Source organism: Pyrus communis, chromosome 10 (assembly GCF_963583255.1).
Source record: "Pyrus communis chromosome 10, drPyrComm1.1, whole genome shotgun sequence".
Classification (NCBI taxonomy): Eukaryota; Viridiplantae; Streptophyta; class Magnoliopsida; order Rosales; family Rosaceae; genus Pyrus; species Pyrus communis.
This window is the reverse complement of record NC_084812.1, coordinates 26,111,107-26,138,421: the sequence shown is the minus strand read 5'-3', so window position 1 is coordinate 26,138,421 and position 27,315 is coordinate 26,111,107. Positions and strand designations below refer to the sequence as shown.

Here is a 27,315-nt window from a genome sequence, read left to right as displayed (position 1 = left end):
TTACGGTGGAGTCGAGCCCAGGATGTGTCATTTGGTCTTGTGGTTGTTCTTTGTAACTAGAGATTTTTAAGAGTGACTTGAACACTACTATGTGATGTTATTATTTCGTTCGTCGCATGATATGTTTATGCATGCTATATTCTAGGAGCATGCGTCCTCCTCTCTCTCTCTCTCTCTCTCTCTCTCCACACACACACACACACACACGAAGCTTGAGGTATCCCACATCCCATAAGGTAGGACTAATCCTCGATTGGGTCTGGAAAGACATTTCAGCCTACTCTTGACCACAATCAAATGACACACATTTACCTATTTTATAACAAAAGAGTTTGCAAAACCACATAACTACAATTCATGCATACCAACAAGTGCAGCAAACTCTTATTTTAGTGATATTTCTCTTCCAACATTCAAGATATCAAGTTCAAATCCCCTTCCACTCCACGGTGATAAAAGGGATACTCAGTTGACATGCTAAGATCTACTCTAACCCTTGGAGTAAAACTTAAATTTTAGATTCTAAATCCGTCCAAACTTGCTCCAACCCTTGGGCTAAAAGTGAGTTTTAACCCAAAACTCAATTTTGAGGCAAATTTTGACCAGGACTCTCCACTAGATTAATGGGATGGCCCACATATGAGAGTGAATGCGCCCAACAGAGTCCAGACGCGCGAGCTTCACTTGCCCAACACTGCATGCACAAAGAGCTTACTAGATCCCACGCACGTGAGTGTGTCGCCCAATGATTAATTGGACTGTTGGTTGTTTCAACAGTCTAGATTCAAAATTATTTAATTTTTAGTTTTATATTTATAAATTTATTGAATACAACGATTGTGATCTAATATGATCAAATCTAACTGTAAAAAAAAAAAAAAAAAATTAATCTAACGACACAAAATTAAATCCAATGGTTAAAATAATTAAATAAATTTTGACCATAGGTTAGGTGCAATTCTCAACTTCCCTCACCGGACCGAGAGGCTCCACTAGTTGTCTTTTGTTTTTTTTTTTTTTTTTTTCAAATAAAAGGCATTAGATTAGCTTATTCTTCAAGCCGACAATAACGGAACTTGAATCAATCGACTCCAATTCTGCTGTCTCGAGGATCGCATACTGAAGACAGAGAGAGGGAGGGTGAAAGGGAATCTACATCAACCTGAATACACACTTGCGAGTACGTTTTTCTTTCCCATTTCTCATCTACTTGGATTATTCTTCGCTTTCTGTTTGGTTGCCGAGAAAGTTCAAGGAAACCACATAGAAAATTGAAATTTCGACAATAACAGGCAAAAACAATTGGAAGTCAGCGACTTGAGGTTCTGTGATATAACTTTTTATTGTCATTGATTAGTTGGTTACCAGATTAGATCATTAGAGATTCATCTCTACATAACAAATTCATGGTTGAATTGGTATTTGGGTATTTTCTGAATTTGGTTATTATGATTACCATTTTTCCCGAATACAAGTTTTAGTTTAACTGCTGTGTTTTAGCTGGGAAAGATTGATAATTGCTTAATTGTGGTGTGTGTATATAGATTAACCATTTGCTTGATAACTAAGAATAATGGGAAAGGAGATGTTATATTAAAGTTTGGTATTGTGTAATTTAACCGAATTCAGTTTCGCTGAATCGAAGAATTTTAGTTAGACTAGGGCGTTGTGGTATTTTTGGTCAGCTGGAGCAGTGGAGGTTTTGTTCATTTTGTTTTCTTTTTTCCCAAGTCCCGGGTTATGAATGATGTTATTCAATTGCTGCCTTTCTAAAACTATTAGAGGGGGGGGGGGTGCTTTGTATGCCAATTGCTTTCTTCAATTGGATTTGAACGTATAAGAACTTGGATTCAAGGTTATGATTATTGGGTAATAAGCTATTTGCTTGAAATCAATTTGGATACTGGAATGAAGTTGTGGTAGAGTTAATGCTTGGAATCACATTGGCTTTTGGAAATTTTGGAGTCAAAGTTAAGCACACAAAGTTGTTCCGTTTTCAATTAAATTGAAATTTCGACGATTTTAAGCTTAGTGGATTACTTTTACTCCTTAGCTTATATGAATCGTGGATTTTTGTCTGAATGATTATGATTTGTGAGTTTCTTAGCGTGATGACATACAAGTTTGGGCCTCATACCCATCTCACTTCGTAAACACTAACAGAGATGTCATATATTTTTCTTGTTCCTTTAGTTGGACATGACATTTTTTGGTACTCACCAATTAATATATCTATAAAGTAAAACATATTTACTGAGAATTTAGTTTTATCTTTTTCCTCTTCAGTCTTTAGGAGGTGGGAGGGGGAGCTTGACCTGTTTGGCTGAGTTTTCAAAAATATTTTAAACATAGTTATCAAAAGCAGTAGTAAACAGTGTTAATCTGTTGTGTATTCAAGATTTGTAATTGATAGGGTGTAATCAAGAGTCCTAATTGTCCCTGTTTCATGTATTTTGTCTTATTGGATGGTTATCATTTAAGTTTCGCTATCAGGGTATGGTACTATAGTATTTTAGAAAAGCCATCTCATGATCTTTTTGGTATTAAAATGTGATGTTTATATTATCTTTTGACAGGAAAGATTGCTTGAAATAGTTTTTGGGAACTTCATTCGGCTTAGAAATGGAGAATGATAACGATTTCACTTTTTGTCAGGTAAGCATTATATGTACATTTTGCTATCAAGAAAGTTATACCCTTGAAATATGCATTGCTTCAATGCATTATCTGCAGTGGTTTGTGTTTCGGGGATATGATTGATTGGCGCTGGGTTTTTGTATGTCATAATTCTATATTGGTGTAAGGTCTGTGGTATATGTTCAGGTTGGTCCACCAGGCAACCAGGATGGTTATGAGACAAAGAAGCTCACTTCAGATATAGAAAACATTACCCTAAAGGATGGATTGTCAAATGGCAATAGTAGTAATGAGAATAGAGGTGTTCTGTGGCAAGGTGGATTACCAGGAGGAGCCGCTTCCAAAAAACAGGAAACAGTTGGTTCTTTGTCTGTCAGCATCATTGATGCATCATCCATGAAAAAGAAATCTGAAGTTCCAAAGCAACTAAAATCAGGTGATGCTGGAAAGTCAGTGAAGCCTGCAACTCGTGCTAAAGTTCCTTTTGAGAAGGGGTATAGCCAAATGGATTGGCTCAAACTTACTCGAACACATCCTGACCTTGCAGGTACTTAGTGTCAAGTGCTTCGGCTGAAATTGCTTCTCATGTGTCATAAATTTTCTTCTTCCTGCCAATACTTTTCTTGACTTTTTTTTTCTTGTCATTTGTGTTCTGGTAGCTATGATGCATACATAATCCTAAAGGCAATTATCAAAAGATATAAAGAAAATACTTTCAAACTTTGCCCAATGAAATAGAAGGTTGGATTGGAAGGGCTTGGATTTTAGCTTTACAAGTTTACTGAGGTTCCTAATTCAATCTTGTTGGAGAACATGTTTAGGAATATTATGTACTCGTAGCAAGCCTATTCGTTGTGAATTTTTAATGCATGTTATTATAAGTTCAGGAAACAACTTGTGATATCTTGGGTATTTTTAAGTGCAGTAGTGATTATATCAGTGTTAGCTTCTCAAGATACAAATTGTTTCTCAGGTTTAAAGGGACAATCAAATAAGAGGCTTATTTCACTGAATGAAGTTAAACAGCACCAAAAAGGAGATTCAATGTGGACTGTTCTAAAAGGCCGTGTGTACAATTTGTCTCCATACATGAGATTTCACCCCGGAGGTATGTACATATTTTAGTCTGTTCAAGTTCAAATGTTAGCTGGAGTGAGCAGTGTCATCCCAAGTGTGTATTGCTGACACCTTTCTCCATAAACCCCAAAATTTTAAAGTATTTATATCAGTAGGCATGTTTTATTGGGTTTTTGTAAGTCTTCTTATTGAAGTTTGAAGTTTTATTGCTCCACTATGCCAACCTAGCCGACAAAATAAATTTAATAGGATGGGACATCTACCGTCTATGAGAAGTGCTATACCAGAAATCTGCCCAACTTTTGTTTCTTCTATATTTCTAATGAAGATTAGCTATATAAGGGATGTGGACTATTGATTTAAGTTGACTTGGTGGATGTGTGACAACTCTGAGCCCATCAATGACATAGGAAGAGTAATAAGGTAGAAAGGTAAAGCGTTTGCTTATAGGGCAATCTGATGTTAACAATATTATCTCTATATAAGCCTTTGCAAATGCATTACCACCAATATTATTAAAATCTTCATATTGCAATTGGTATAATTCTGTCACCAAAAAACTGCTTAGTGATGAGATCTATAACTACGATCCATAAATGGTTGACTTGCGAGAGTTTGTGTATGTATTATTTGGTCAGAACTGCATGACATAGTATTCCTGTTTCTGATGATTTCTTTTTCTTTAGGTGTTGATATTCTAAAGAAGGCTGTGGGAAAAGATTGCACATCTTTGTTCAGTATCCTTTTCTATACTTCATTGGTTATGTGTTGTTGAGTTTTATTGTTCTTAAGCCTGACGTCTCCATGAAAACAAGAGAATAGATTTGCTACCACCATATTGTGTGTTGTTGGATGAGTTTTTATTTTTGGGATCCGCATAGCGGGTAGATTAAATCACACTCTTCCAACGGTACAGAGTGGGTGGTGAGCAAATGTATTCTCTGCAAGCAGAACTGCCCGTAAAACTTGTTATTTTTAGTGGGTAGATTTTTTTTCTTTTTCTTGTTCACCAAAGTCCCTAGCATTTCCAAAACTTGAATAGGATTGTCGGATTCTCTTGGTTCCTGATTCGTCTCATTCCAAGGAATGAGTTTAGGATCCCTGAAGTCCGATGCGGCGAAATAACGCAACCAAAAAGGTTCTCCTAAGCCAGACCCAATCTTCAGCAAATCTAACAATGCTTGCAAATCAGCAATTTGTGTGGGATCATCTTCATGTTATTTTAGCTTCTTATAAAGTGCTGTTAACTATTGCTCCTTACTACATTGCTTTAGATAAATACCATGCTTGGGTGAATGCTGAATTTTTACTCGAGAAATGTCTCGTTGGTACTTTAGACGATGGTGAAGGGCAACGTTCCAATCATTCGGAATCTTCGGCCCCCTCATGATACCGGCAGGTTGGTACATCAATTTATTTTCCTATTACCACTCTGGACAATTTTATATTTCATTTTCGAGGACACACCTTCTCACACATTGCGCCATGTTGTCAAATTGAGATGTTGTATATTATTGTTTCATAAGCATTAGAGATGTTCTTACATTCTATGGAACTTTATTGCATGTTCAATGAAATAATCAAAAGTGTAATTCATGTTAATTCATACACCTTGATTTTGAATGCTTAATGGTGCATATTACTGATTCCGTTATTTCCTTGTGATCGAACTGGAAAGTTTCGATATGTTTTTGTTTTCGTATTCGTAAGTGCTTAACGGTTTAGCTGCTGTAATTAGCAAGGGCAAGGGGTTCTTAACAAGCTTTGCAATATGATTATCACATCATTAAACATCCTAATTTAGCATAAGCTACCAAAGAAAAATTAAGATCCTTCACATATAAAGCCCTTTTAAAGTTGCATTAATGTCCAGAACACTTGAAGTACCGTTTTGAAGAAAAAAAACTCTAGATCCGGTAGTTATAGAATTCGACCATAACCGGTTAATCGGTGATGGATTTTAATTTTATTCCTGAAAAGTTTCATAACTCTGGTAAAAAGTATAGCGTAACAATACCAAACTAGCCCTAATACTTCTATAACGGTAACACAACTGGCCATTGGTCTCTATAATGATGTTGTAGTTTTGTGGTGATATAACTAAAAAAACTAGCATTTAAGCAACAGGGGAAACCTTAACTTCATCTAGGATAGGGCCACAAAGAGCTCCGTAGTCCTTGGTGTGGTAGAAAGAGCTGAAGAACGTGATTCTCGTCCTGATTGAAACCGCTTTGAACCTGAAACTGGCCGTCTTGAACCCGCCTTTTCCTTTGGAGGTGAAGGGAACTTTGAGCGTTTCCTTGCCGGCGAATGCTTCAACCATCATTGATCCATGGCAGCCGTTTCTTGCATCACCGACAGTGAAGGAAAGGCTGTAGAGCTTGTTGGGAACAGTTCTAAGAACCTGGGCTATGGCACTTTCTCTCCCTGCAACAAGCTCAACTGCGCCCTTTCCGAATGGAACATTGAAGTGTTTTGCGTCGATGAACTTTACGGCCTTGAGGGACTCGATGATCCAGCCGGGGAGCGGGGATGTCGCATCTAGTTGTTTTGGAGGGAGGAGTACACCATGGGAAGAGTTGAATAACCTGTGGGGAGCCTCTTCAAAGCCAGGGTTTCTGACCAAATTATCTGCAATGTCAAACATTCAATGATTTTGTAGACTGAACACTGAAATGGTTACCAATCGAACTATTGAACTGAGCTGAGCACAGTTGGGTGCTTAAAACGTAAAATCAAAGCGATTAACAAATCCGACACTAAAAACCTTAAGTCTAACCTTTAAGTGATGATTCTATACCCTAAAACAATCAACCATGTCGACAAATGAGATCAAACCGAAAACTCCAGTGGTGCACAGAGAAAGACCACAAAAACTAGCAGAAACATAGTTATCAATATACAATTTACCTCTAGAGGGGTACACGGGGAAAAGCTCCTTGATAGCAACTGCATCCAAGAGTGGACCACAAGCAGGATCCTCTTGAATCCCAGGATTGTGAAAGGTCACTTTAACAGTTTCAGAAGTTGCTCTGAATCCCCAAGCGTAAGTGTCGCCGCCATTGCTGCTGTACAAGGTTTGCAGAGGAAGGTCCCCTGCCTGGGGGGGAACTGACACCCTCAAAACCTCCTCTTGGGCACAAGTCCTTGATGCCCCAAATGTTAGGGCATACAGAGACCCTAGCTTGACCTTAATGGTCTGGGAGATTGAGGCATCATTGCCAAGCCTCACAGCATGGACACCATGAGCTACATCAAAGTACATTCCGCCGGGTTGCGGCCCCGCGGAGATGTACTCCACCAGGCCATCGATTTCCCATTTGGGCAGTGAATTTTTGCCTATGATAACTGTTTTCTTGAGGTCTGTTGGTTTTGGCGGTTCTTCAAAGTTGCCATTGGCCAAGAGTCCTGATTTAAACATGCAGATCACAGAGATGGTAAATAATTGATCAGGAAAAAATTCAAAAAATATTTGGGGGTTACGACAGTACTTAGTACTATCACCGTCTGACGGTCATATATGACCCTTGGATGTCATTACAGTATACCTGACCGTAGCGTAAGACGGTGATAGTACTAAATACTTGTAAGTATTACAACCAATTCTTGAAAATACAGTTTTAAGCAAACAAGATCAGTTCATTGAGAAAATGCTAAAAGTAGTATAAACTTAAGTAAAGACAGAGTTCAGTAAAACAGATGAGAGAGAGAGAGAGAGAGAGAGAGAGAGAGAGTTTACCATCCAAAGGCAAAGCTGCAGAAGCAGGATTAGTGAGCAGCAATGCGGATGCAAGCAAAAGTGAGAGCAACCCAGTAGCCACTTTCACCATTAGAATGGTAACAGATGAGAGAGAGAGAGAGAGAGAGAGAGAGAGAGAGAGAGAGAGAGAGGTGTTTGTGTTTGTTGTGGGAGAGAGAGGGAGGAGGGTTCAGATTTATACAAGTGCGGAGGATAAGATGGGGAAATGGGAAAGAAGGAAAGTTATTGCAGAAATCGCGTTAAGAGGGAGGTGGCACCTGGCAACCTGCCTCCAAACCTCCTTTAAATTCAAAGAACCCTCTTCTGAGTCTTCTTCTCCCTCTGATGGGTTTGTGTCTGGTTGTCCTCGACTTCTGGATTCCTGGATTCCGCAAACCGCCCCTCTCTCCGTAATTCATGCTAGTACTATTCTTGTAATTTTCATCGAAGTTCCAAAACAAGAGGGAAAACGTACAAAGTTGTGTTGACTACCAAGCGCGTAAAACTGCAAATCAAGGTTTAGTTAAGTTGACTAGAATATTGTGTTTTTGCAACTATATTCAAGTTCGAATTCTACTATAGGTCATTGACAATCCACATCTTCAGAGAAACGCTGCTACATGTAGACTGGAGGTTACCTTGGCCTCCATGTAATCGGCTTACAAAGATTTTAAATTTTCATGTTACTGTACTAGAAAATGGTTAGCAAATGTGTTATTAACTACCACCCCCTTCTTCAGATTCGTTAAGCTAGATTTGCACGATAAAGTTTCAACGTCTACGTCATCACACTTCTATTTATGTCTAACTCTAATACCTAAGTTATTAATATAAAGCAGATAGTTGTTTGGGGATATTCACATTATCAATGTGTGTTTTAGTTTTATTAACATGAACAATAAGGTCAAGCTTGCCGAGTCTGAAAGGTTTTTTTTTTGTAGAGTCTCTTTCAGTTTAGGTTTTGAATCTTTTTGGTAATGGTAGTTTACTTGCTTAGTAAAACGCTAATACGCTATCAATGAAGGACTTTTGCCAAAGATACGGATGAAGCAGATCCATTAGTGTCAGATAAGAACAACATGATCTTGATACCAAAAACTAGTTTAACGTTCCTCGTGTAAAAGCCAATACATGCAGTGTGCATAATATGAACCTTCCTAAAGTGTTAGCTTATTATTTTATATGATGTCTTGTATCAAAATTAAGTAATTTTGCGACAAAATAATTGAAATTTTGGGTTTTGAGTTTAGGTTATATTGATAAATATTAAACAAATCAAATTAAATAAGCATTAAGCTAATATAAATCAAATTAAGTCCACTCAAAGTTGATTGATTGATATCCAACATATGATCTGTGGATTAGTAGGGTCATGGATGTCTTTTTGATATACGGATTATACCTCGGGGATCGCGGCGTTGCGGTGGATGGTTGTGTGTGATTCTGCCCTTGGACGGTCTGACAAAAATGGCTTAGCAAAGATATGTCGGATTCTGTTTCTAAATTCATTATTTATTTGGTTTTGTAATACTTAGTATAACAGTCTAGTAATATTTATGTTCATTTATAAGCGAGAAATCTTAGAAATTGTCATTTTTTACATTGTTGGAGAAGAGTGTTTCCTTACACCACAATGTAAGTTTAAATCCTATCTATTCTCTAATCTAACATCTAATTTAACAAATTTATCTTTTGACAAAAAAAATCATAATAATAATTTAAATTCGATTTCTATTAAAAGCAATTACTAATATTATATGTTAAAAAAAAAAAAAAAGTCTGCTAAGTTAAACTCTTTTCTAGACGTGTGGGATCATCAGTCAATTTATAATGTAGGAATTTGGCCTTTTTCATTTAGGAACCGACAACCTAACCTCAGTGAGAAAGAGATGTGTAAAAAATACAAATAAATTAAAGAAACAAAAATTAAAACAAGAATAGAACCTTTAAATATCTAAATATTTACAACAGAAATATATATAATGTAAAACATGCGAAGATATTAATTACAAAATTACAAAGAATAATCCATACACTAATAAGAGAAGATTACGCTACTACGTCTCGACGTTAAGAGCTCCTCTATTATTGTAATAACCAAAAACTTAGTTGTGCACATAATTTTTTTTCATTTTAATTGTAAACAATGAAGTGCACAATTGAATTTTTTAAAATACGAGTAACAATTTTCCTTTATTTTTTACTTTATTTATACTACTTGCATTTTTCATTTAAATTATAAGAAAAACTAACGAAAAGTAAAAAAAAAAAAAAAAAAACTTTAGTTTTAATGAAAAATGACAAATAAAACTATAGTGAATAGCACCAGAAAAATGTAAAAATGTGATTTTTCGTTAAAAATAAACAATACCAGAAATGTTTCGTTAAAACTTCCTACATTATAACATTAACAACAAAAAGATGGAAAAAAAAGTTAGCTGTATGAATTTTTTGGGACCTACTGCTACATCATAGCATTATGGATTACAGTGGAAGGAATAGTGGATCACTGAATTTGCCTTGATGACCTAATGGACCTATCAATGGTTCAATATTAGTTATTGTTTGTTAGGACTTGGGAATTATGTGATGCCACTTTTTTTTGGATGAGAGAAATTTATATCGACTTTTTGACACACTTAGACCGGAGTCGAGGTATGCTAGCTAACATCCAAAGGTGACGTAGCCAAAAGGAAAGTGATGTATAAAATATGGATAAATTTAAACCGAAGCTAGAATTTATTTAAACTAACAGAGGGTTTAAATATACGAAAACATTCCACGCGACGTCATGAACCCGTACACATCGACCATGCGCCGCCACAAAACGGCATGTGCCCTCACGTGCCGTTAGCTTGCAGTCACATGCGCAGCAACGCGCAAGTCACGAGCCTGCATCCGTTGACATATTCCAGGGGAATATTTCGTTAACTTTAACAAACGTACTTAATGATGTCAGTAATGACGTGAGAATTATGTTAACTTTAACATAATATTCTCCTTCTTCCCTAGCTCTTCGATCACCGTTGTTGCCATCGGCCGCCGTTTGGTTAGCCAAAATCTAGAAAAATTTGGCCAAACTCGTGGTAAGGAGAGGAGCACGATGGTGGTGGTTTGAAGTTGGAAGTTGGACTTGTGAGGTTTGATAATGGTTCTTTGTTGTTGTAGAGAGAAAAGAGGTACGGTGAGAGAGAGGAGAAGAAGAAGAGAGAGAGAGAGAGAGAGAGAGAGTTTGTGATTGTACAAGAGAGAGAGTTTCTGATTGGGTGATAGAAAATAGGGAGAAAGGTGGTTGGTTGGTGCGGTAAGTGAGGGACCGGTTTGAAAATGGGAAATGGTCCAAATTTTGTATAATTTAAAGGTACACAAAAATCAAGCTCACCCTATCAAAACAGTGTCTCAAACTCTAAATAATTCGCACACACGTGTATAATTTTACCCATTATTAACTTACTTGAACTAAACATAACTTTTTCATTACAAATTTGGTTCGGGTCTAACTCGTGCTCATGCGTTCATAAAAACGAGTACTATTTAATTACGATAATAGGAAAAATAATTTAAAAGCTGAACAACAACGTACACATCGGATTCTACTTTGCCAACAAGGGCATAATCGTCAATTTATATACTCGAGAAGGAAATTACATGGAAAATTAGGGACAGATCGTTACACTTTCAATCCAATAATAATATTATGGAAAAAAATTGGGAAAATTTGAAATATGTCCAATTTTATAGACTACCTTTTGAAATAGGTCTAATTTTTAGTGACTTTTGATTTTTGAAATATATCCAATTTTTAGTTACTTTGGACCTATTTCAAAAAACCCCAAAAAAATTTGCTTACGACATTGTATTATTAGGTTGAAAAACCATAATAACGGTAAACTCATTTCACGTAAGTCATTCTTCTTTTAAAGGCCTATCCTATTGTTTTTGTTTTGTTGTAAAGTGTCTTTTTGGAAGTAAGAAACAATGAAACATAGTTTTTTCTAAAGAAAACAATGAACAAACAAACTAGTGGCCATTTTTATTCCTAACGTTGGAATGACGTCTAAGTTCGAACACCCCTTTCTCCTCCCATAAAAAGAGAAAAAAAGAGAGAGAAAAAGGGTAACAACCAAATGAAGGAGGTTAATAATTGTAACCTAGTTCGCATGCGCTGCATAAATTAATAAGTGAATGTATACACACCAAAATTCAGTGAGGCCTTAATGGTAACAACCTATAGCCGTTACATTTAATTCAGTGAGGTTTGGTGGCAAGTCACGGTTATCCACTAATTCTGAGTTCGGAGAGGTTATGAAAAATTTCATCTTGTTTGTAATCACAGTCAAGTAGACTCATTAGCTCGGAGTATCAAGTTATCGAATCTGAGACCTCCCACATTTTTTGGTTTATTAAAGAATCGCAATCATCGTCCTTACCATTGGACCACTTGTTGTGGATGCTAAGTTACATTTAATTCACACGTGTATATTGGGAGAGTTGTTTCAATTTCCTTCATGGAACCTGGAAGGCTCAGTTATCTTCTCCATGAATCCGTTATGTACAGTTAGGTGTTAACAGTTAATGTTCTATTCAAAAGCAACAAATGCTCTTCAAACAATTAACCTACTGCCATGCTTGTGGAAAACGATACACGTAGGCCATAAATTCTTTAACCTTCCCTTTCGTAGCTAAGCAAATGTGGTTTAGGCCATCTAACATGGTTTGCAGGACCGTCTTCTTGCACTTGAGTTTTTTAAATTAGAAGTGTATGACATAAATCGCCTTATACAGAGAAGAAGGTATCAAAAACATAGGGCAACAAAAACATGTAAACATGTTTGTATAATGTACATGTGTGTATTTTCTCTTTAAAATAAAAGTCACCAGGAAATGACTGAAAATTAAAACTTGAGTATTACTGAGGAGAGGTACCTTGTATCACTTACTATAAGAGTGGGTTCAGTTCTATTCGATTCGATTTTTTATCGAAACTAAAAACCAAACTGAAATTACTGTTCGATTCGGCTTGGATTTGGTTCATTTTAAGATTGTAATCTTCAAAGCCTAACAGATAAAGTCATATTTCACCCTATAATTTATACAACTTTTTTTTCTTTTGATAAAACCTCGGCGGTACGAGGGAAATTTTATTGATGATGAAAAATAATGTACACCTAGTCAGGGGGAACATAAACCTTACCCCTCATACAATAAAAATAAAAAAAGAAGAGAAAAATTACATGAAAAAGAAGGGAGGACTTAAACCTTACCCTTCTTGAAATGAAACAAAGAAGATATATACAAGGAAAAGAGCAAAGTTAAAAGGTAAAAGAAGTGCAGGCTGCAACCATTTGATACACATACACCACCACGCTGTTGTGCGAGCGTAAACAATTGTAGAGATGAAGCATAAAGTTTCAACGAGGAACGAATCTTGAGCCACCGACATAGAAAGGGCGCTTCGGTTAACTGAATGAATGGTTCTGGTTTGAGATGTTGTGCTAGGATAGCACCAAACCACGCGGAACCAAATCAAGCTAACCCACAGGAAATTTTATCAAATGAAAATGCAAGAACAAAATATAAAAGACACAAAGATTTTAACGAGGTTCCTCCACAGTCAGTGTAACTGGAGTACGTCCTCGGAGCAGTAGGAGCTCACCCAATAATCCACTATCAACCAAATGGGAGTTTACAAAGTGTTGGCAATCTCACAACCCAAAAACCCAATACACCCAATAACTCTCACACACCAAAGAAACAAATAGAGAAAGAAATATAATGAATAATTTCTTCTCTATACATATAGCTCAAAGCTATTACAACAACAACTACTTTGGTGGATGATTACTAACCAAAGAGAGGAGCTCTTTTCAAATGGGGAATGCGGCACCCCTTCTTCTCTGCTTCTGCAATCAGAAAATACTCTCTGCAAAAAAGAACTCTTTCTTCTCTCTTTCTTTTTGCCAAAACCGAAACACACAGCTCTCTTTCTTCTCTCCCTCTTTTTTCACAACCGAACACAATGAGCTCTCTCATATTTCTTTTTCAAAAGGCACGGATGTTGGAAGAGAACAAAAATGCTTTTCAAAAGCAACCAAACTTTTCCCTTTTTTCCTCCCCAAAACAAGGAAAGGTGTTTCCACCTTCTTTTGTTTAATCTAAAGTATGGCCACTTGGCCACTTATTCAACATGAGAGACAAACATAGTTTGGCTATTAATTTGGATTTATTGAAATGTAAAATGGAAATCAGAAGAAGTTAGAAAAGGTACCAGAACACCAGCTGACTCCAGTCTGTCATCGAGTCATTAAATGTAAATATTTGGGATGTGGGCAATCTTAGACCAGTCCTCACCTCTTTCTTTCTCGCATCTTTGCCTTAATACGCTGGAGCAGTTGTAAATCCGCAGTGTCTCTAAAGAGGTGAGGCGACACATCCCTTCTGGCAGTGATGCTAAATTACGGCAATATCCAATGACTAGTTCGGAAAGGGATGTGAGGTTACCTATTCCTTCCGGCAACTTTATCAAACGATCACATGCAGAAATACGGAGGGTACGAAGGCTCCTTAGGGATTTCCACTGCAAGAAACTCTCATCCTCCTTCCACAGATCCAGCTCATTGCAGTTCGCTATCTCTAGACAATCAAGTGTGGTGAGATGTTGGACGCTCGGAGACGGGGACAAAGGTATACACTCAGTCTACGACATCGGGACAAACTCAATTTCTTGAGAGAAGTGAGATTGCGCAGCCATCTCTCTGGAACACATTCTATATCCTCAATGTCTGTAATTTCCAAACTTATTAATTTGGAAAGAGGAGAAGAGGAGGAAGCGGAGACATGCGGGCCAGATGCTCCAGAGACTAAAGGAGAGAAAATAGAGAAGAGGGAACAACATGTACAAGCAGATGATGTTGTTTCTGCTGGTGCCAAAATGTCTTCATCACCGATCATCATCGTCTCTTCTAATGGCTTCAAGCTGGTATTACTCAAGGACAGCTCGTCTTCAAGATGTGGATAGAGTGGCATGGAAGTTAGGTTAGGACAATCCCAGACATATAATAGAGAAAGACAGGGAAATGAAAGCGATGACTGCTGTATATGCTGATGCTCATACTCTGTCGTTGGGGAGCCAATTAGAGCACTCTGCTTCCACCATCCCTTGAGATTAGGACAATTCCATAGGTAAATTTTCTTTAAGGAGGGGAAGAATGGAATTCGCGACGCTGACGATGAAGCATCTGAAATGTACTCCAAAGCATTAAGACTATCAAGTCTAAGAACCTTAAGACGAGGTAAATGATCAAACGACGGGAGATACTGACATGTTTTGCATTCCTCTAAAGTGAGATTAACAATATTTGTGAGAGAAGAAAGCCAACCTGCAAACTTCACACCGTCAAAAAAATACACCGATAACTCTTTCAAATTTGAATGAGGTTGCAGTGCTTCCAATAATATTTCACCATTTTCAGCCTCATTGACATCACCTGTAATATTTACTTTCCACCTCAAAGACAACGAAGTAAGACTCTGTTTTTCCTTCATATTTGCAGAGATTGCTTCTGACACCATATCTTTCCCGTTCCACAAATTTTCAATGCTCATACTTCCCGTCAAGTTGTTAAGCCTGTTCAACACGCCAAGCCCAGCACCGCCCCCTGTAATGCAACTGTCTTCACTCAAAACAAATCTATCCAATGTCCGAAGACAAGTCAATTCTCTCAATCCATCCGGCATATGATTCAATCTGATACACCCATTTACCATGAGATGCCTTAAATTGAACCATTTATTAATGTCTCTTGGTAGTTCCACAAGCATATCACAATATGACAGATTTAGGGTTTGCAGATTCTAAAGTCTAACTATCCACTTTGGGAGCCTCTCAATGGGATTTCTTCTAAGATCGAGATATCTTAAATGTCTCAATTTACGTACGGAATTTGGTAATGCTCTGATACCCAATGCATGCAGACTCAACATGCGCAATGACTTGAAATTTGAAGCAATTGCATTGCAAAATGACTTAATAGACCCATCATCATGAAAAAAGAGCCGATATTCATCAACATATAAAAATGTCCTCAACTTATGTGCCCTTAGCAAAGATGTAGGAATTTTTTCAATTAACCACATACCAATTGAATAATCAAAAGACACATGACGAAGTTTTTCAGAAAAATTATCCTCCTTTTCAACTACTATGGTGATTTCCATCCCAGACACTGATTTTGCAAGGTCGTGCATGAGGTCGTGCATTTTACAACTACTTATCATACCAAACTCATCATATGTTACCTCTTGGAAAAAAGATCTCCATGCCAATTCCAAAAAATATTCATAACCAACATCTTCCAAACTCTTGCTTTGATCTAAAGACTTAACAAACCCTTGTGCCACCCAGAGGTTAACCAATGTCTTTATATCAATCTCATAATCTTTGGGGAACAAGCTACAATATGCAAAACAATGTTTCAAATGTGATGGGAGGATATCATAGCTTAGCTTAAGTGTTGGTAAGATATCAATTGCTTCCTGATTTACTTTTGAAAGGTCGTTATTCTTGAAAGCCAACCATTCATTTTCCTGATTCTTAGAGTAGAGCATTCGCCCTGTCGTCCTTATAGCAAGTGGGATGCCCTTACATTTTCCAACAATCTCTTCCCCAATTTCCTTAATACTTGGATTTTCTGACTCTTGTTCTGTTTTGAAGGCCATTTGCTTAAATAAAGACCAAGATTCTTTTTTTTCCAAGCCCCCCAGGATATATTGTTTATTTGTGTCTGAGATATTTGCAACAACTTTACTACGAGTAGTTATCAATATTCTACTACCTCTTGCACCACCCATCAACAAGCTTTTCAAACTAAGCCATTTTTCCCTATTTTCATTCCATACATCATCTAACACAAGGAGGTATCTCTTTCCATCTATTAGTTTTCGGAGGTCATTTTGCAATTGATCCAACTCAAGGTTTCCCTGTGTCCTACTAGTTGCGGACTCAATGATTTTTTTAACAAGCACAGTCAACTCAAATTTATCAGAGACGCATATCCATATTTTCAACTCAAAATGCTTTTTGACTGTCTCGTCGTTGAAAACAAGTTGGGCTAGTGCAGTTTTTCCCAAACCTCCAATCCCAACTAAGGAAATGATTGACACATTCTCTTCAGGAATAGGATCTAACAGAAGTCCTACAATTTCCCTTTTCTCTTTATCCCTCCCTATGATTTCTTCCTTACGGACAAAAGAGTGAGTTTCCCTCTCTCTAGTTAGAACTCGTGCCTCTTGGAGACGCTCATCTAAGTGAAACCCTCTGTCGGTCTCAATCACATTAAGTGTCTCCCTAATTTCTTTAATCTTATGACCGATCTTTAGCCGAAAAACAAGTTGGTTTGAGCTTGAGAAAAAGAGGCGTACCTGCTTTGAAATTTTATTTCCAATTACCATTTGCCTCCACCGAGCTTCAGTGTAGAATTCATCTAGCAAGTCATCAACATCATAAACTGCATCTTCTAGGCTTTTCAGCCACTCTGTGACTTCATGATTTGCCTTCTTTTCTTCTGCATCAAGAAGAACATTTTTGATTTTGGTAACTGTCTTCTCAAGCTTTTTGAGCTCATCTTTGACACCGTAAAGCAATCCGAACTCTTCACGAGCAAGTTTCTGCAAGCTTCCAATGATTCCTTCGGCAATGTTGAATAGGACCCCTTCCGCCATCGTCTTGATTGAGGATAAGATTAAAGCAAAGCTGAAAGTATAGAGTTGATTGTAGGAAGTAAGAATTTGGTGATCTAAGATGGATCCTCGCTGCTAATATTTATATAGCGTTGCACCCATATCTCTACTAACTAATACTTAAGCAAAGTATATGATTCTAACTTGTTAATGATGCGATTCTTAGATGAACAAGATTGAAAATCAAAAGGTAAATAAACAAAACAAGAAAGCTTTATTCTTAACTTGCTTCGTTTGTTAGCTTGATCCCAATGCTACAACCATTCTCCCCACCTTAGAACCTTGGTTGATAACTTGGCATCGAATGTGAAAATTAAGTAATCGTAGACTGAGAATTCATTGATCCCGAGCAAAGCAAGGTATGCCTCTATAACTCGAATAGATACATATCTTTTTTTTTTTAATTTTTAAATTTTATTTATACAAGCAATGTTATATTTTGAACTAATCTAAACATGTAGTGAGTGAGTTTAAACCTCGGGTGCATGGGGGGGGGGATTATAGTCAATGTGGCTACGACAGTGTCTTGAGAATGATTCAAACTTAAAACATATGAAAAAGGATCATAAAATGTGTATCCAACTAAAAAAGAATGAGATTTCTTTTGTGCATGCACACATTACAAGATGTTTCCCGTAACTGCTGAAGTAAAGAATAAACCACAACAAAAGCTAAACTCTCTGCTTCAATTCATTGCTTCGATGAAAAATTTGTTTGGACCATAAAAAAAAAAAAAATGGCCAGCTATGAGGCCAAGTCTATTTTTGTTTACCCAAAATCGCCCGATTCCAGACTACCAACTTCGAGGCCCAATCTAATATCTTATCCAAGGGCTCGGACAGGGTTTTAAATTAGTAAGTTTTGATTAGTACGCTGTAATGTATGCCACGTGCATAGTCGGTGTGAAAATATTAAAAAATTGATCCGGCTTGTCGTTAGATTGCCATGTTACTTACTCCATAATACAAACCCATCAGGGGCCGGATAATTTGACCTCAGCCCATCTCCTATATCTCATGCAATGCAATGATCCAAATATAATAGCAACCCTGCCAATTAATTATATGGCCTCATATGTATATACATATATATAAAAGCGCTCAATCGCTAACTAGTTAGTAATTTAATACGGTACTATCCACATCTTTTTAGATTGACATTGTATCACATGCAAGCGCTCCTATAAGAGTTTTGTTTAAAAAAGCGGTCAAGTGCCTGTCACACTAGCATCAAGTGATCTAACAACAGATGTAGCATTGCTATCTTTGAGCCTTTGTACAATAAGTTAACATACATGATGAGTAACTTGTAGCAATGCTCCCTTAACTTTAACTCAATTAGAGCAATGGTCCCTAACTAAAAATCCATTACCATTGGTCTCTCAACTCATCAAAACATGCAAATATGGTCCCTTAACTAAAAATTCATTACCATTGCTACAATTTACTCCATACATGATTTAGCTTGTGTTGGTTGTTTCTTGCCACTAGAAATGTGTATTGGGCCAGAAATGGTTTGGACCTAACCACGCATATGGGCTCATACTTAGTCCAGCCCACTAGGTTATGAGTTTGCAGGTCCAGTTTCTCTTTTTGGATAACATTTTATATCTTTTTTTCACATTTTTTTTTGTCATAAAGCGAAGAAAAAAAATTAAAAAAAAAAATTGAAGTTGACTATTTTTTTTTTTAACAAACAATATGCTCTGCACTAAGGGGGATGAGGTACCTCACAATGGACTAGCAATAATATGGTTCAAATTCGCTTTTGGCGAGAACCCAACATGACCTCTCACTTACAAGCGAAGAATTGAGTAGTTTTGTATTGTAGAAATATGACTCCTTGTAATTATGTCTGAAAAATATTACAATATATATAGGGTTATATTAATCTATACTGACGTAGGAATCCTATACTAATTACAATTGGAAATTACATTCCTATAATACATGCTACAATCACAGAGAAGATTTCAGATTAATCAATCAATGATAATCTAACATTCCCCGCCCCACCCTGTCGCCGCTCAAGGAGCGGATGGGACAAGTTTGGAAAAAAAAAGTCCATGACGAGGCTAATGAAGGGCTTTAGTGAGAAGATCGGCTGGTTATCAGTAGAGGGAATATAACCAACACCATGACTACCAATAGCCACTTTTTCACGAACACAGTAATCGAGTTCAATGTGACGCCTGCTTGAATGATGAACCAAATTAGCAGCAAAATATGTAGCACTCAAATTATCACAATGCAATAAAATATGAGTACTCAATCAAACCCTAAGCTCACCAAGAAGAAAGCAAACCCAAGTGGTCTCAACATATGCATGAGCAAGGGAGTGATATTCAAACTTAGCACAGGAGCAGGAAACAGAATGCCGGATTACAATAAACACTATCAAACTTCATAAGTAAATCATGAACATATTTACGTTGGTGAACTTGTAGGCTAGTGGAGTCATGAGTAACCTGTAAGCCCCAAAAAGTAATTGAAAGAACCTAAATCCTTAATGTCAAACTGTTTAACAATGAGATCAATAAACTATCTAATAAGATCAAGGTAGCTACCAGTGACAACAATATCATCCACATAAAGAAGCACAAATATGTTGTGAGTTAGGCACCGACATATAAAAAGAGAGGATTCAGTAGTACTTTGAGTAAATCCAAGAGTTAAGAGGAAAGAACATAATCGGTTAAACCAAGCACAAGGAGCCTGCTTGAGATGATAGAGAGATTTATGAAGTCGATAAACATAGTGGGGGCGTGCAGGGTCAACAAAGCTAGGGGATGAGCCATGTAAACATCTTCCTGAAGAAACTCATAAGAAATGCATTTTTGACATCTAAGTAACGTAAACGTCAATCCCAAAAACAACGAAACTGAGAACAGTGCGAATAGTGGTAGGTTTAATGACAAGGCTAATAACCTTGGCATAGTCAACATTTGGCCGTTGACGAAAGTCCTTCGTCACATGACGAGCTTAATACCTTTCAATAGAGCCATCTAAAAGTCTCGGCATAATCAATGTTTGGCCGCTGACGAAAATCCTTCGCCACATGACGAGCTTGATACCTTTCAACAGAGCCATCTACATTACGCTTGATACGAAAAACCCATTTGCAACCAACGATATTCAGACGTGGATGAGAAGGCACAAGAGACCATGTTTGATTACACAAGAGAGCATTAATTTCCTCCGTCATGGCTAGACAACAATGTGGATGTTTAGATGCCTGTGAAAAACATGTAGGTTCGTCAGTTTCAAGAGAAGGTAAAAAAGCATGCAAAAAAGGATACCACACAATACCATCATTTTGGTTTTTGGTTTGAATAATCCTGTCACGAAGCTGCGTGACCATAGGATGGGTGGATGTTATAGACGAGGGAACTGTTGGAGGATGGGGCACAGGCCCAGAAGTTGCTAGTGAAGGAATGGGCACGGGCCCAATGATGGTTGGTGAAAAAGTAGCTGCGTGACCATAGGATGGGTGGATGTTATAGACGAGGGAACTGTTGGAGGATGGGGCACAGGCCCAGAAGTTGCTAGTGAAGGAATGGGCACGGGCCCAATGATGGTTGGTGAAAAAGTAGGCGCGGGCTCAATGACATACATTAAGAAAAGAGGGTTACGCTACTACGTTTCGACATTAAGAGCTCCTCTATTATTGTAACTCTAAAAATCTAGTTGTGCACATAATTTTTTCATTTTAATTAGAAACAATGAAGTGCACAATTGAATTTTTAAAATACGAGTGACAATTTTCTTTTATTTTTTACTTTATTGATTTATTTACTTTTAGTACTACTTGCATTTTCCATATAAATTATAACATTAAGAACAAAAAGATGGGGAAAAAAAAAGTAGCTGTGTGAATTTTTTGGGACCTACTGCTACATCACAGCATTATGGATTATACTGGAAGGACTGGTGGATCGCTGAATTTGCCTTGATGACCTAATGGACCTATCAATGGTTCAATATTAGTTATTGTTTGTTAGGACTTAATGGTAACAACCTATAGCCGTTACATTTAATTCAGTGAGTTTTGGTGGCAAGCCACGGTTATCCACCAATTTTGAATCTGAAGAGGTAATGAAAATTTTCAACTTATCCATAATCACAGTCAAGTAGACTCATTAGCTCTAAGTATTTATTTATCAAATATGAGACCTCCCATATTTTTTTGTTTATTAGAGAACCACAATCCTTGTCCTTACTACTGGACCACTTGTTGTGGTTGCTAAGTTACATTTAATTCACACGTGTATATCGGGAGAGGTGTTTGAATTTCCTTCCTGGAACCTGGAAGGCTCAGTTATCTTCCCCTTGAATCTGTTATGCACAGTTAGGTGTTGACGGTTAATGTTCTATTCAAAAGAAACATATGCTCTTCAAACAATTAACCTACTGTATGCTTGTGGAAAACGATGCACGTACGCCATAAATTCTTTAACCTTCCCTTTTGTAGCTAAGCACGTGGTTTAGGCCATTTAACATTGTTTGTACGACCGTCTTCTTGCATTTGAGTTTTTTAAATTGTTTGTGCGACCGTCTTCGAGTTTTTAAAATTAGAATACTGTATAACATAAATCACCTTGTACAGAGAGAAGGTATTAGAAACATAGGGCAACAAAAACATGTAAACACGTTTGCTTAATGTACATGTGTGCACTCTTTAAAATAAAAGTCACCAGGAAATAACTGAAAATTAAAACTTGAGTATTACTAAGGAGAGGTTTCTTGTATCACTTAGTATCAAAGTGGGTTCAGTTCTATTCGGTTTTATTTTTTACCGGAACTAAAAACCAAACTAAAATAACTGTTCGATTCGGCTCGGATTTTTTCAATTTTTTTGTTCATTTCAGTTTATTTTCAATTTGGTCTATTCGGTTTGGCTTGGATTTGGTTCATTTTAAGATTGTAATCTTTAAAGCATAACAGATAAAGTCATATTTCACCCTATAATTTATACAACTTTTTTTTCTTTTGATAAAACCTCGGCGGTACGAGGGAAATTTTATTGATAATGAAAAATAATGTACACCTAGTCAGGGGGAGACATAAACCTTACCCCTCATACAATAAAAATAAAAAAAGAAGAGAAAAATTACATGAAAAAGAAGGGAGGACATAAACCTTACCCCTCTTGAAATGAAACAAAGAAGATATATACAAGGAAAAGAGCAAAGTTAAAAGGTAAAAGAAGTGCAGGCTGCAACCATTTGATACACATACACCACCACGCTGTTGTGCGAGCGTAAACAATTGTAGAGATGAAGCATAAAGTTTCAACGAGGAACGAATCTTGAGCCACCGACATAGAAAGGGCGCTTCGGTTAACTGAATGAATGGTTCTGGTTTGACAGACAAACATAGTTTGGATATTAATTTGGATTTATTGAAATGTAAAATGGAAATCAGAAGAAGTTAGAAAAGATACCAGAACATTAGCTGACTCCCGTCTGTCACCAGATGTCAGAGAAGTTAATATTTGGGATGTGAGCAATCTTAGACCAGTCCTCACCTCTTTCTTTCTCGCATCTTTGCCTTAATACGCTGGAGCAGTTGTAAATCCGCAGTGTCTCTAAAGAGGTGAGGCGACACATCCCTTCTGGCAGTGATGCTAAATTACGGCAATGTCCAATGACTAGTTCGGAAAGGGATATGAGGTTACCTATTCCTTGCGGCAACTTTATCAAACGATCACATTCAGAAATACGGAGGGTACGAAGGCTCCTTAGGGATTTCCACTGCAAGAAACTCTCATCATCCTTCCACAAATCCAGCTCGTTGCAGCAATTTATCTCTAGACAATCAAGTGTGGTGAGATGTTGGATGCTCGGAGACGGGGACAAAGGTATACACCTCAGTCTACGACATCGGTACAAACTCAAATTCTTGAGAGAAGTGAGATTGCACAGCCATCTCTCTGGAACACATTCTATATCCTCAATGTCTATAATTTCCAAACTTATTAATTTGGAAAGAGGAGAAGAGGAGGAAGGGGAGACATGCGGGCCAGATGCTCCAGAGACTAAAGGAGAGAAAATAGAGAAGAGGGAACAACATGTACAAGCAGATGATGTTGTTTCTGCTGGTGCCAAAATGTCTTCATCACCGATCATCATCGTCTCTTCTAATGGCTTCAAGCTGGTATTAACCAAGGACAGCTCGTCTTCAAGATGTGGATAGAGTGGCATGGAAGTTAGGTTAGGACAATCCCGGACATGTAATAGAGAAAGACAGGGAAATGAAAGCGATGACTGCTGTATATGTTGATGCTCATACTCTGTCGTTGAGGAGCCAATTAGAGCACTCTGCTTCCACCATCCCTTTAGATTAGGACAACTCCATAGGTAAATTTCCTTTAAGGAGGGGAAGAATGGAATTCGCGACGCTGACGATGAAGCATCTGAAATGTTCTCCAAAGCATTAAGCCCATCAAGTCTAAGAACCTTAAGACGAGGTAAATGATCAAACGACGGGAGATACTGACATGTTTTGCATTCCTTCAAACTGAGATTAACAATATTTGTGAGAGAAGAAAGCCAACCTGCAAACTTCACACCGTCAAAAAAATACACCGATAACTCTTTCAAATTTGAATGAGGTTGCAGTGCTTCCAATAACATTTCACCATTTTCAGCCTCATTGACATCACTTGTAATATTTTCCTTCCACCCCAAAGACAACGAAGTAAGACTCTGTTTTTCCTTCATATTTGCAGAGATTGCTTCTGACACCATATTTTTCCCATTCCACAAATTTTCAATGCTCATACTTCCCATCAAGTTGTTAAGCCTGTTCAACACGCCAAGCCCAGCACCGCCCCCTGTAATGCAACTGTCTTCACTCAAAACAAATCTATCCAATGTCCGAAGACAAGTCAATTCTCTCAATCCATCCGGCATATGATTCAATCTGATACACCCATCTACCATGAGATGCCTTAAATTGAACAATTTATTAATGTCTCTTGGCAGTTCCACAAGCATATCACAATATGACAGATTTAGGGTTTGCAGATTCTGAAGTCTAACTATCCACTTTGGGAGCCTCTCAATGGGATTTCTTCTAAGATCGAGATATCTTAAATGTCTCAATTTACGTATGGAATTTGGTAATGCTCTGATACCCAATGCATACAGAATCAATATGCGCAATGACTTGAAATTTGAAGCAATTGCATTGCAAAATGACTTAATAGACCCATCATCATGAAAAAAGAGCCAATATTCGTCAACATATACAAATGTCCTCAACTTATGTGCCCTTAGCAAAGATGTAGGAATTTTTTCAATTAACAACTGACCAATTGAATAATCAAAAGACACATGACGAAGTTTTTCAGAAAAATTATCCTCCTTTTCAACTACTATGGTGATTTCCATCCCAGACACTGATTTTGCAAGGTCATGCATGAGGTCGTGCATTTTACAACTACTTATCATACCAAACACATCATATGTTACCTCTTGGAAAAAAGATCTCCATGCCAATTCCAAAAAATATTCATAACCAACATCTTCCAAACTCTTGCTTTGACCTAAAGACTTAACAAACCCTTGTGCCACCCAGAGGTTAACCAATGTCTTTATATCAATCTCATAATCTTTGGGGAACAAGCTACAATATGCAAAACAATGTTTCAAATGTGATGGGAGGATATCATAGCTTAGCTTAAGTGTTGGTAAAATATCAATTGCTTCCTGATTTACTTTTGAAAGGTCGTTATTCTTGAAAGCCAACCATTCATTTTCCTGATTCTTAGAGTAGAGCATTCGCCCTGTCGTCCTTATAGCAAGTGGGATGCCCTTACATTTTCCAACAATCTCTTCCCCAATTTCCTTAATACTTGGATTTTCTGACTCTTGTTCTGTTTTGAAGGCCATTTGCTTAAATAAAGACCAAGATTCTTTTTTTTCCAAGCCCCCCAGGATATATTGTTTATTTGTGTCTGAGATATTTGCAACAACTTTACTACGAGTAGTTATCAATATTCTACTACCTCTTGCACCACCCATCAACAAGCTTTTCAAACTAAGCCATTTTTCCCTATTTTCATTCCATACATCATCTAACACAAGGAGGTATTTCTTTCCATCTATTAGTTTTCGGAGGTCATTTTGCAATTGATCCAACTCAAGGTTTCCCTGTGTCGTACTAGTTACGGACTCAATGATTTTTTTAACAAGCACATTCAACTCAAATTTATCAGAGACGCATATCCATATTTTCAACTCAAAATGTTTTTTGACTGTCTCGTCGTTGAAAACAAGTTGGGCTAGTGCAGTTTTTCCCAAACCTCCAATCCCAACTAAGGAAATGATTGACACATTCTCTTCAGGAATAGGATGTAACAGAAGTCCTACAATTTCCCTTTTCTCTTTATCCCTCCCTATGATTTCTTCCTTACGGACAAAAGAGTGAGTTTCCCTCTCTCTAGTTAGAACTCGTGCCTCTTGGAGACGCTCATCTAAGTGAAACCCTCTGTCGGTCTCAATCACATTAAGTGTCTCCCTAATTTCTTTTATCTTATGACCGATCTTTAGCCGAAAAACAATTTGGTTTGAGCTTGAGAAAAAGAGGCGTACCTGCTTTGAAATTTTATTTCCAATTACCATTTGCCTCCACCGAGCTTCAGTGTAGAATTCATCTAGCAAGTCATCAACATCGTAAACTGCATCTTCTAGGCTTTTCAGCCACTCTGTGACTTCATGGTTTGCCTTCTTTTCTTCTGCATCAAGAAGAACATTTTTGATTTTGGTAACTGTCTTCTCAAGCTTTTTGAGCTCATCTTTGACACCGTAAAGCAATCCGAACTCTTCACGAGCAAGTTTCTGCAAGCTTCCAATGATTCCTTCGGCAATGTTGAATAGGACCCCTTCCGCCATCGTCTTGATTGAGGATAAGATTAAAGCAAAGCTGAAAGTATAGAGTTGATTGTAGGAAGTAAGAATTTGGTGATCTAAGATGGATCCTCGCTGCTAATATTTATATAGCGTTGCATCCATATCTCTACTAACTAATACTTAAGCAAAGTATATGATTCTAACTTGTTAATGATGCGATTCTTAGATGAACAAGATTGAAAATCAAAAGGTAAATAAACAAAACAAGAAAGCTTTATTCTTAACTTGCTTCGTTTGTTAGCTTGATCCCAATGCTACAACCATTCTCCCCACCTTAGAACCTTGGTTGATAACTTGGCATCGAATGTGAAAATTAAGTAATCGTAGACTGAGAATTCATTGATCCCGAGCAAAGCAAGGTATGTCTCTATAACTCGAATAGATACATATCTTTTTTTTTAATTTTTTAATTTTATTTATACAAGCAATTTTATACTTTAAACTAATCTAAACATGTAGTGAGTGAGTTTAAACCTCGGGTGCATGAGGGAGGGGGGGAGCACATCCATTATAGTCAATGTGGCTACGCCAGCGTCTTGAGAATAGTTCAAATTTAAAGCATATGAAAAAAGATCATAGAATGTGTATACAATTAAAAAAGAATGAGATTTCTTTTGTGCATGCACACATTACAAGATGTTTCCCGTAACCGCTGAAGTAAAGAATAAACCATAACAAAAGCTAAACTCTCTTGCTTCAATTCATTGCTTCGATGAAAAATTTGTTTGGACCATAAAAAAAAAGGCCAGCTATGAGGCCGAGTCTATTTTTGTTTACCCAAAATCGCCCGATTCCAGACTACCAACTTCGAGGCCCAATCTAATATCTTATCCAAGGGCTCGGACAGGGTTTTAAATTAGTAAGTTTTGATTAGTACGCTGTAATGTGTGCCACGTGCATAGTCGGTGTGAAAATATTAAAAAATTGATCCGGCTTGTCGTTAGATTGCCATGTTACTTACTCCATAATACAAACCCATCAGGGCCCGGATAATTTGACCTCAGCCCATCTCCTATATCACATGCAATGCAATGATCCAAATATAATAGCAACCCTGCCATTAATTATATGGGCCAATATGTATATACATATATATATATATAAGCACTCAAACGCTAACACGAGTTAGTAATTTAATACAGTACTATCCACGCTTTTAGATTAGCTTTATATCACATGCAAGAAAACAAAGGGTATAAGAGTGTTGTTT

General features: G+C 37.3%; 3 protein-coding genes and 1 pseudogene across 3 annotated transcripts; 1 reads left to right on the top strand and 3 right to left on the bottom strand.

Moving 5' to 3' along the window:
• Positions 1-1,039: 1,039 nt before the first annotated feature.
• On the top strand, positions 1,040-5,316 carry LOC137748632 (cytochrome b5 domain-containing protein RLF-like). Its single transcript, XM_068488797.1, has 6 exons — positions 1,040-1,180; positions 2,577-2,655; positions 2,824-3,184; positions 3,611-3,745; positions 4,401-4,451; positions 4,989-5,316. The coding sequence occupies exons 2-6, from the start codon at positions 2,623-2,625 to the stop codon at positions 5,102-5,104; spliced, it is 696 nt and encodes a 231-aa protein (XP_068344898.1). The 5' UTR covers positions 1,040-1,180; positions 2,577-2,622; the 3' UTR covers positions 5,105-5,316.
• Positions 5,317-5,634: 318 nt separating this feature from the next.
• LOC137748630 (protein TEEBE-like) lies at positions 5,635-7,956 on the bottom strand. Its single transcript, XM_068488796.1, has 3 exons — positions 7,454-7,956; positions 6,625-7,122; positions 5,635-6,345 (listed from the first exon to the last, which is right to left on the bottom strand). Exons 1-3 carry the CDS (start codon positions 7,542-7,544, stop codon positions 5,831-5,833), a joined length of 1,104 nt encoding a protein of 367 aa, XP_068344897.1. The 5' UTR covers positions 7,545-7,956; the 3' UTR covers positions 5,635-5,830.
• Positions 7,957-13,727: 5,771 nt separating this feature from the next.
• On the bottom strand, positions 13,728-17,173 carry LOC137746565 (putative disease resistance protein RGA3; annotated as a pseudogene).
• A 5,485-nt stretch (positions 17,174-22,658) lies between these two features.
• Positions 22,659-26,087, bottom strand: LOC137748097 (putative disease resistance protein RGA3). The gene has a single exon (XM_068488186.1). It carries the CDS (start codon positions 26,085-26,087, stop codon positions 22,659-22,661), a length of 3,429 nt encoding a protein of 1,142 aa, XP_068344287.1.
• Between the last annotated feature and the right edge of the window lie 1,228 nt (positions 26,088-27,315).

Bases quoted from the DNA above. Each gene is read 5' to 3' on its own strand.
- LOC137748632 (XM_068488797.1), top strand. From the start codon at position 2,623: ATGGAGAATGATAACGATTTCACTTTTTGTCAG. The intron at 3,185-3,610 runs GTACTTAGTGTC...ATTGTTTCTCAG, and splicing joins AACACATCCTGACCTTGCAG to GTTTAAAGGGACAATCAAAT. The intron at 3,746-4,400 runs GTATGTACATAT...CTTTTTCTTTAG, and splicing joins CATGAGATTTCACCCCGGAG to GTGTTGATATTCTAAAGAAG.
- LOC137748630 (XM_068488796.1), bottom strand. From the start codon at position 7,544: ATGGTGAAAGTGGCTACTGGGTTGCTCTCACTTTTGCTTGCATCCGCA. The intron at 7,123-7,453 runs GTAAACTCTCTC...TGTTTAAATCAG, and splicing joins TGCAGCTTTGCCTTTGGATG to GACTCTTGGCCAATGGCAAC. The intron at 6,346-6,624 runs GTAAATTGTATA...TTGACATTGCAG, and splicing joins CCCCGTGTACCCCTCTAGAG to ATAATTTGGTCAGAAACCCT.
- LOC137748097 (XM_068488186.1), bottom strand. From the start codon at position 26,087: ATGGCGGAAGGGGTCCTATTCAACATTGCCGAAGGAATCATTGGAAGC.